The 10,867-nt window shown below is 41.3% G+C and overlaps 1 protein-coding gene across 3 annotated transcripts in view; it reads right to left on the bottom strand.

The window, feature by feature from the left end:
• Window positions 1-2,051: 2,051 nt before the first annotated feature.
• LOC126358481 (spermine oxidase-like) overlaps window positions 2,052-10,867 on the bottom strand; it is a 165,445-nt gene continuing 156,629 nt past the window's right edge. For all 3 annotated transcript variants that reach the window (XM_050007553.1, XM_050007554.1, XM_050007555.1), the window contains exon 10: window positions 2,052-2,229. In XM_050007553.1, the coding sequence (XP_049863510.1) occupies window positions 2,205-2,229 (25 nt within the window). In that variant the 3' untranslated portion in view covers window positions 2,052-2,204. The remainder of the gene's footprint in view (window positions 2,230-10,867) is intronic.

Genomic DNA, 10,867 nt, shown 5'->3' with positions numbered 1-10,867 from the left:
CATTTTGGTGGCACTGTAGCTTGACAGAGATGAGGGGTTCTATGTAGTGGACTGAGTAATGGAAGAAAAGGAGGTGAGGGATGATTGAGGAATTGGGAGAAGCAGCAGACACACAGGATGGGACTCTGGCACCAGTGAGCTCACTGTACTTGCAGCCAGTAAAAGTTGTGCACTGTGCACAGGGATGTGGAGGATTGGATGTAGAGGGGGAAATAGAACAGAGGCAGAGTGAGACTGTAGACTGTGGAGAAGGAGCTATGAGTTTAGGTTGAGGGAGGTGAAGGTTGCGGGGCAGATGTGTGAGGTAGATGTGGGTGGGGCTAGTGGAGTTAGAGGCCAGGAGGGTCATGAGACAGGAGCACATGTTATGCATTTCAAGGACAATTCAGAGAAGCTTGCGGGGGAGGCGGGGGGGGGGGGGGGGGGGTTGTGATATCAAGCATGTTGCGCTTAGCAACATGTTCTCCCACTGGGTGATTGACTCTTCTCTTAATCACAGTTTGTCAGAGGTCACTCATTTGGGTGAGCAGCTAAAATACTGTGGAGAAGTGACAACAGAACTGGTAGGCTACATGACAAGAGAGCTTTCACATGTGGCCCTCCTTTGATACAATAGAATAATCCTGTGTGAGACTGGAGGGGAATAATCTCCTGCAGAGGTATGACCCATGTGTTAAGAGTTTGTAAGGAAGTGTGGCATAAGCATGGACTAGGACTTGTGTAAATTAGGTGAGCAGTGGAACATTGCTTTGGAAGGAACAAGAAAGATTGTAGGTATAATTTTCCTCATTTCTCAGTATGCTATTTAGTCAGTCCTGGTAAAGGATATGCATCAGCAGTTCCAGTCCAGATGCTCCTCTGCAGCTGGTCCCTGGGAGTGGCTTAGGAGTAGGGGCATGTTCAGTTACATCAGAGGAATTTGGTTTACAAGTTATGTTTGGGGGGATAATACCTGCTTGTGAAATGCAAAAAAGAAAAACAATAGAAAAGGCCTTGGTAGCTTTGAGAGATGAAATGTGGGGACAGCAGAGGATCAAATAGGCAAAAAGAAAACATGCTCCAATAGATACCATTGCATAACACAAGAGACAAAAGGAAAAAAATAGAAATGAAGCAGGCAAAGGAAAAACATGTGTCTAAATAAGGAGTTTCACAGAAAATGCGAAACAGTCAAAGTATGAAGGCAAGGCTCTAGAAACATGCATGACTGTGGGGAAGACAGGTGCCACCTCTCAGAAAATTAAAGACCCTTTTAAGGAAAGGGAAGCATCTGTACAAATGTTAAAGAGCTCAGGTGCAAACCAGTACTAAGATAAGGAGGGAAAACTGAAAGATGGAAGAGAGATATAGAACCTCTGTACACAGAGAACAAAGAAAAGAAAAAAAAGTAGATCAAGATGAAATGGAGGATATGATACTGCAAGAATAATTTGACAGAGGATTATGAGACATAAGATGAAGCAAGGTATCCAGAGAAAATGACATTCCCTCAGCATTATTGAGGGCCTTGGGGGAGCCATCCATGCCAAAAAAAATCCATTTGGAAAGCAAGATAGATTAAACATATGAAATATTCTCAAACTACATGCCACATTTAATAATTACAGTTTCTTCTTTCTTTGCCAATCTATCTGGAAAGTCTCCCCTGACTTGGAGTTCTGTGTGATGTTTTTGAACTTTCCCCATTTCCTAAACCACACCAGTCCTTTTTCTTTACCCCTCTTCCTTGTCCTTCAACCCTTCTGCCAGAAGGAAGAGTTACTGGCTCCAAAAGCTTGCAAATTTTAATTCCTTTATACATGCTTTCTCCTGCCACCATATGGTGAGTAGATTTTTTTCTATCCAGTTACATTGAATTTGGGAATATGATGGCCAGTATAAATTCTGTGATGCTACATTTTATTCCTAAGAAGATAAAAGAAATGTTTCCACAAACTTGTACTGTATAACATTAGGTTAAGCATAAGAGGTTTAATTCCTATAAAAAATAGAAATTACACATTTTATATGAAAATGTTCTTTAAAAAGTCAGAATAATCAAAACAAACATATTTCTGTTTATGGAATTGTATATTTATTAAATTTGAAGGTCTCAAACAGAGTTACATAACATTATTAAGCAAATATTTGGAAAACTGTGTATCACAGCACTTGGATGCCAATGAAGTTACTTGGGTTGTCTCAGACAGGTTCATCTGGCAAATTCAGAGAGATGATTTCTTAAATAATCTGTGAATAACAAACATAAAATAATGACAGACTGATGTAAGGAAATATTTTATACTAGAAAAAAGTTGCACAGAATTAAAATACTTGCTTTATAGGGAGTAAAAGACTGTAATATAATTATAATATATATTGTAAAGCAAATAAAAATGTCACTTATTATATGTAGCCACAGAGTAATAAATATGTAAGCATGTATTTTGTAAGAATGCATTAAAATTTTTATTTTATTTCACTTCCCAGAGAACGGATGCCAAAATTAAAAGCATAAAAATTAATAATTCTGTATTATCTTAATTCTGTATCATCATAATACTGCTCTGTCTTTCTAGACATCACAGTGTTCAAATACTGGAAATCAGAACACATATGATTTAATTTATGATTTAAAAAAATCTGATATCTGATCTGCATCTTCTTACTGGGGATCATACCTTAATAAAAATAATGGCTGTTCAATAACGGATCCACATACTTTCCATGTGATGGGCATGACAGAGGGCACTTCCCATTGTTCCAGTTGATAGGGCTTCTCCTCACACTATTCATGGAGTATGGGAAGAATGACTGTTTAAATCCCTATGTGAAAACCATAATTAATCTAATTTTGTCCTCACGATCCTTGTGGATGTGATACACAGAACTTTGACTACATTCCCAGAGTCATCACATAAAGCTGTTTTTTGAACTTCATTAGTAGGCTTTTTACAGAAAGTTTATGTCAATTTTTAAGTGGCTTCCAGTTCAGTTATCTTTGTGACACTAATCCACAGATCTAACAAACTTGTGACCATTTGTGCTGCCCTTCCCTGCAAACCTTCAATATCCCTTAGTCCTATATGATAACTGGCTCCATACATTTCAGCATATTCTAGGATGGTTCGCACAAATCATTTACAATCAACCTTTTTTGTAAACTAATTGAATTTCTCTAGTATTGTAACAATAAACCAAAGGCTGCTGCCTGCCTTACCTACAACTGAGCCTATATGGTCATACCATTTCATATCACTCTAAGTGTTACACTCATGTTTCGTAAAAGTAGACTGGTTACAACTGTGACTCATTGGTACCGTAGTCATAGAAAAAATGGTTCAAATGGCTCTGAGCACTATGGGACTTAACATCTATGGTCATCAGTCCCCTAGAACTTAGAACTACTTAAACCTAACTAACCTAAGGACATCACACAACACCCAGTCATCACGAGGCGTAGTCATAGAATACTACATTTTTTAAATTTATTGAAGTGCACAATTTTACATTTTTGAACATATGGGGAGCACCAAATTTGGACAGTAACTGAGAATGCATATATTATTCTTTGATGTAAGGATTAGGATAGATGATACTCACCTTAAAGATGACTCGCAGAGTTTCAGACAGGAACAACAAAAAAGACTGTTACACATGCAGCTATTGGCCAAAGCTTTCCTCAGCACAGAAAACATACACCCATACATACAAGCAGGCACATTTGGCTGCCAACACCAGCAACTTCAGACAGAATGTGACTGTCAACTGAATAGCAATCTGGAGTGGAGCGGGGAAGGCAGAAGGATAACAGGGTACAGGTGGGGGGAGAGAACAGTGCTGTCCAGTAGGGTGTGCAGGGACTACAGACTGCCAGGCACAGCATCAGAAGGTGGGGTAGGGAAAGGGGAAGTGGGGAGCAAAATAGGAGGAGAGCGGGAAAGGGGAAGGAGGAGAGGGAAAAGGTTGAGAGTGGAAAAGGAGAGGAGAGTAAAAGGAGGAGTGTGGAAGAGGAGAGGAGAAGAAAAGGAGGAGAGTGGAAAAGGAGGGCAGCAGAGAAGGGGAAAGGATGGGCAGGTACATTGGGAGAGGGCAGCACACAAAGAGGTTGAGGGAATGTGAGAGGGGAGGAAATGATAGGATAAGGGGTGGAACTTGTTGCGTGAAAGGTGTGGGGCAGTAGGTTACCACAGTCTGGGGCCAGGATAATTTTGGGAGCAAAGAATGTATTTTAAGGATAAAACCCATTCGCACAGTTCAGAAAGCTGCAAGTGGAGTGAAGAATCCAAATGGTCCAGACTGGGTAGAAGGCAGTGAAATTAAGCATATGCCACATGGTCATCTGCTCTGCTGTTGGCAGATTTGTGGTGGCTGTTCATTAAGGTGGACAGCTGCTTGGTAGTAAAATCAATTTAAAGCAATGAACAGTGGTTGCAGCCGAGGTGGTACACAACATGGCTGATTTCACAGGTGGCCCAGCATTTGATGGGGTAAGATAAACCTGTGACAGTACAGAAATAGGAAATACTGAGTGTGTGATTGGACAGATCTTGCATTTAGGTCTTTTACAGGGATATGATTCCCGTTGCAAGTGGTTGAGATTGGGAGAGGCATAGGGATGGTCTATGATGTTATGAAGGTTAGCTGAGTGACAGAACTCCACTTTAGAAGGGATGGAAAGGATCTTGCATGGGATGGCCCTCATTCAATGGCACAATAGTAAATAATCATAGCCCTGACAAAGGATGCAGTTTAGTTGTCCCAGTCCGGGCTGGTATTGATTTATGAATAGGGCACTCTTTCATAGGTGGCTCTTGCGGGTGGAGGGTAGATTGGAGGGCAGTGGAGAAATGGCACAGGAAATCTGTTTGCAGACTAGGTCTGAGGGGTCGTACCTGTCCAAGAAGGCCTTGGTGAGACTTTCAGTACACTGGGAAAGAGAATTCTTGTCACTGCAAATATGCTGTCCCTAGGTAGTAAGTCTTAATGAGAGAACTTTTTTATTTAGAATGGATGGCAGACATCAAAATGTAGGGACTGTTGGTGGTTGGTGCGTTTAATGTGGACAGAGATGTGGATGGAGCCATAGGAGAGGAGGAGATCAACATCTAGGAAGATGACATGCTGAGTTGAGGAGGACCGGATGAATTGGATGAAAGAAGAGATGCTGAAGTTGTGAAGGAATGAGGACAGGGTGTCTCATCCTTGAGTTCAGATCATGAAAATATCATCAATGAACCTGAACCAGGCCAGCAGTTTGGGGCTCTGGGAGGCTAAGAAGGCCCATAAACAGATTCGCATAGGAGGGGGCCATGTGGGTGCCCATGGCTGTGCCACAGAGTTTTTTTGTATACCTTTCCTTCAAAGGAGAAGTTGTTATGTGTTAGGATAAAGTTAGTTAGGTGAATGAGGAATAGGTAGAAAAAATCAGCCAACTAGATGCAAACCAAAGGGCTAAACCTTTGGTTTGCAACTGGTTAGCTGATTTTTTCAACCTTTTCCAGTTTATACAGTGGCTGAATTGCAGCCATGTTTAAGATTTTGAATAAGGAATGAGGTAGTGAGTTTGGAGTCTGAAGGACATTGTGAGAAGCAGTTCAATTGTGGCAAGACCATGGGTGTGAGGGACATTGGTATATAGAGTAGTGGCATCAACAGTGACCAGTAGGGAACCAGAGGGTATAGGAATGGGGATGACAGAGAGCCAGTGAAGGAAGTGAATGGTATCTTTGATGAGGGAGGCTACATTATGGGCAATTGGTTGAAGGTGTTGGTTATTGAGGGAAGAAAACCTTTCCATGGGAGCACAATAACCAGGTACAATGAGGCCTCCAGTGTTGGGTTTCTGAATTTTGGGGATCACATATAAGATGGGTTGTGGGGTGTAACAGGGGTGAGGAAGGGAATGGATTCAGGGAAGATGTTCTGGGAAGGATCTCAGGCTTTAAGTAGGAATTGGAGTTATGTTGGATTTCTGGAACGGGATCACTCTGGCAGAGTTTAGAGATGGAAGAGTCAACCTATTAGCAGAGTCCTTCCACCTGGTGGGTGCCACAACTTATCAAACAGTGGTGGAGCCTGTGTCAACAGGGAGGCTGGTTACTTGAGGATCAGTTTAGAGGCTGAATAAGGCTGTCATTTCCTCTGTTGAAAGGTTGATGTTCTCAGGGAGGGACCTGGGCAAGGATGGTGACACTACGATAGAGGTAAGAATTCCTCGAAGATGACCAGGAGGGTGGGGGGGGGGGGGTAGATAATCATCCCACACCCACCTCCTGACACTGTGCTGACAGTCTCTAGCCCCTGCATGCCCTGCTTGACAGACAGTGCTCTTCTCTCCCCCACCCCCACCCATTTCTTGCTATCCCTCCCCCTTTCCCATCCCGCTCCAGAATGCTATTCATATGACACACACATTCGGTTTGGAGCTGCTCATGGTGGCAGCTGAGTGAGCTTGAGGTGTGCTTGCTTGTGTGTATGTGTGTATATTTTCTTTGCTGAGGAAGGCTTTGGCTGACAGCTGCATGCATAACAGTCTTTCCATTGTGTGTGTCTGCAACTCAAAAGGTCATCTTTACAGCAAGTATCTATTCTATTCCTTATACTGTTGTCATTCCAACTTGTAGTTTCCATTGTTTGACTTTGTTATATTATTCTTTGGCCAATCATCTGAGTTTGCTTTGTTATGTTTACTATTAGTTCTAGCTTGACAGTTCTCTGCTTACAGTTGGTTGTCAACCCCCATTCCAATTAATCAAGTGAATAAAACTTGTTAATTTGTGTTCTTCTGTGCCTCTGAATATTTATGGGTGAAATGATGGAAGCTGCTTACGAATTTGTGATCCCAAAATTACAAGAATAAGCAGAGTCTTTAAGCAATGTACAGAGTGAAAGAGTGACTTCTTGTCATTTTGCTAAATGAAGCTAGGTAGGATAGTTTTTATGCTTACACAAGGGTCTACAGAATCAGACTAGGGATCCACAAAATCCAATTGCAGCATTATATGACACAAGTTTATACCATCAAATGTTGAATGTGACCGACAGTTTGTCTGCTGAGTCTATCATGGTTTACACTCCGAAGATGAAAACATGGATACTGAAGTTCCCTCCAGAGAAGCCTGAACTGTGGTTCACAATGCTAGATTTGGCATGTATGTAAAGTAATGGTACTAGTGATTGTATAGAGTTTGCTACAGCAGTTAACAGCTTGGATACTTAAGCGGTCAAAATGGTATTGGATGTTATTTTGAAACCACCGTCACAACAATGATATCTCCACCTAAAGGACACTGTGGTCAGACAGACGTGCAAATCGTTGGACCAACAAATGCAAGTGTATTCACTGGGCCAACAAATGCAACAAGTCCTACAGTTTCAGCATATTGGCAATAGAATGAAAGCCATCTGAATACTGGTAGCATCTGCAGACCATCTTGGAAGAGGAAGCAATGTCAGATAAAACATTACAGCATGTCTGACTAACACAACTATTGCTTTCAGTGAAAATGGTAGTGGTGGTATATGGGAAGAGTGACATTAATTCTGTGTTTTTAGCAGCAGACAAGGTGCATGCTATAGTGGGCAGGTGAGTACCTTGATGATGACATAGGTAGCTAGTGACATCAGCACTGGAGAGACCACAGCTGTGTGGCATAAGCAACAGATGAACATCAACAAGTATGTCTGAAGTCTGAGCACCAGATAGATGCAATTCAGAAGCAAATGTTGGCACTGGCATATGAATGAGCGGGACTGCACAAGGAAAGGTAAACAAGAGAGATATCCATCCAGCCAACAGAATCAAACTGAGGGCCAGATGGTACAAGGAAAACAAAATCACCAAGCTTGTTGGTACCACAAGCATTTTGGTGATCAGGCCACAAGAGGCACATTTTCCCACACACTAACAGATGGTCTCAATGGCCTGCAGTAGGCTCAGCAGGGTGCACAGTTCCCCAAGAGTGCCAAAGTGTAATGAGGGAGTTGCTGCTACTTCTTCAGACACTGGCAGTGATATAATCAGAAGCAGACAAGACTCAGCACTCAAAATCAGCCCAGTTATTCGTGACAAACTGACTGTGGCCTTACATATAGTGAAGCAAGTGTGCCTGCTCACATTACCATGCCTTTTTTATGTGAAAGACAGGAATGCAGTCAGGTGTTACCTTATCAATTCAAGCTCAAATGTAAGTGCACTGCTGTTCAGGCAAAATAAGACCACAGTGGTGGGTGCAATTCTTCATCTTACAGTAGCTAACAACTTGCTCATCACAACTTATGGTGAGTGTGAAGTGACAATGGATACTGTCTTCATTTAAATGTTCAAGTGGAGGTTCATGCTGGCAGACATTCATGCACCACCAAGGACTCAAAATAAGCTAAATACAGCACAAGGTAAGATGGACAGAGAAATGGTAATGGATCTTACAGGCAGAAGTGTTAACAGTACCATACCCTCCCCATTATACCATTAGCTAGAGAAGAGGTTGTTGGAAATTACACAAAGTATACCTTGGTACATCATATTAAGACACCCAGCCAACTGGTCACCTAAGGAAACCAGCACCCGATCATTTGACAGTAGAGAAAGCAAAATTCAAAGAGATGTTACAAGCATGTGTCATACAGAGGTTCCACCAACTATGGTCACCATCATTACCTAGTTAAAAAGAAAGACAACACCTCGTTCAGTATAAAAGACACAAAATGTGTTCTGTATCAAATGAGTTGACATTTCTCAGACATATAGTTTCAGCTGCTGGTATTTCTCCTCTCAAAGAGAGGATAGAGGCCATTAAAACATTTGTCAGCTGATGGATTACCAGCAGTTAAGAAGATTTCTGGGAATCATCAACTTTTATCAACATCATCCACTCGGAGCAGTGGAGATGGAGGTGCCCCTGACAGAACCACTGGCAGACTGGTAAGTAACAACACTATTGGCAGGCATTGCCTGCCATGGATATCCACACCCTTTGGAAAGGTAAGGACTAGTTTGCAAAAAGCTATCCTCTTATACCATCTGGTTCATAATGCACCATTAGTGATAGTGGTGGAGCTAGCCAACAGGCTATCAGGGCAGCTCCCCATCAAAACGTCAAGGATAGCTGGAAACCTTTGAAGTTTCTCCCCTGGAAGCTAACTAATTGGAGTGCATATGATGAAGAGCTGTTGGCCTTTTATGAATCCATACAACAGTTTTGCTCTCATATGTAACTAAAGTATTTACAATCTACACTGATCATAAGCCAATCACTTTTGCTTTTCACAAGGTTAGTGAAGGTTGTTCAACCTGTCAGTCCTGACAGCTACTTTTTATTGGGCAATTCAAAACAGACATAAGACACATAAGAGTGACAAAAGATGTAGTGGCTGATTTTTTTCCTAGAGTCTGCACAATTCCTTTTGCAATAAATTATGATTGACACAGAGCAGCACAAGCTACATATGAGCAATGCAACAATTTTTGGACAATGGTTCAACAGCTCTTAAACTTAACAAGTGTGGTTGCTAGCCACAAAGGACCTTACTACACCTATTCCTTTCACACTTGAAATGCTATGAAAAACAGTTTTTGACAATGTTCGTCACCTCGTCCATTCTAGCACAAAAGCTACAGTTAAACTAATGATGGAGAAATGTGTGTGGCCCAGTATTAAAAAAACTGTTGCCAGTGGTTGAGAGTGTATGCAATATGTCAACAATGCAAAGGTGTAAGAGATGTGTGGGAAGTGCCGAGTTGGACAGTGATTAAAAACACATATATTACATTTGGCTGAATGGTTAGGTTTGCCTTGTTGTGTTTACTCTTATTTCTAGTTTGAAAGTTCTCTATTTTGTTGGTTGTTGAATTCCATTATGATTACTCAAGTGAATAAATTTTGTTAATTTGAGTTCCTGTATAAGTCTGTATATTTACAGCTGAAATGATGGAAGCTGCCTACAAACATTTAGAGCAGGTTGCCCATCTCAGCACCACCTTGAAATCTTATCAAGATCTGACTGAATATTCATGCAGTTTTTTTCAGACAGTACATCATTATAGTTAAATGTACCATCTGCAAAAAATCTCAAGTTGCTGCTAGTATTATCTGCAAGATTATTAATATACAATATGAACAGCAAGGGTCCTAACATAATATTTCCCTAGAACACAATCGAACACAATCTATTACTCTCCAGCAAAGAATCCTCAGTCTAGTTACAGAGTTTGCTTGACACCCCATATGACCACACTTTTGTAAGTAAGTGTAGAGGTGGCACTGAGACAAATGCTTATTGGGTGTTGAGAAATGCTGCCAGCATCTGCCTTGATCCATGGCTTTCAGGATGTCATGTGAGAAAAGGGTGCATTGGGTTTAACATGATCAATATTTTTGGAATCCATACTGGTTGGCACAGAAGTCATTCTGTTTGATATACCTAACTGTGTTTGGGTCCAGAAGATTCAACATGGATTCTGCAAAGAGAGATCTTGTGAAACTCAGCTCGTCCTGTTCCTCCATAAGATACTCAGTGCTGTAGACATTGATACTCAGGTTGATGCCATGTTCCTTGTATTCAATAATGCATTTGACACAATCCTGCAATGCCTTTTAGTGAAAAAATTTGAGCTTACTGAGTTCAGATTTGCAGACAGACTTTACTGCAGACAGAACTCAACACATTGCTCATAATGGAACAAAATCGACATATGTAAAGGTAATTTCTTGTGTATCCCCAGGAAATATGATAGGACCATTAGTGTTTAAATGTATGAAAGTGATGTTGTAGAGTGCATTCAAAGCTCTCTAAGGGTGTTGTCTCCATGAAGGTAGCAATGCCAGAAGACAGTAACAATTTGCAGAAAGCTCTACAGAGGATTGATGAATTGTGCAGGGACTGG

This window comes from Schistocerca gregaria, chromosome 1 (assembly GCF_023897955.1).
Source record: "Schistocerca gregaria isolate iqSchGreg1 chromosome 1, iqSchGreg1.2, whole genome shotgun sequence".
Classification (NCBI taxonomy): Eukaryota; Metazoa; Arthropoda; class Insecta; order Orthoptera; family Acrididae; genus Schistocerca; species Schistocerca gregaria.
This window is presented reverse-complemented; position numbering and strand designations above follow the sequence as displayed.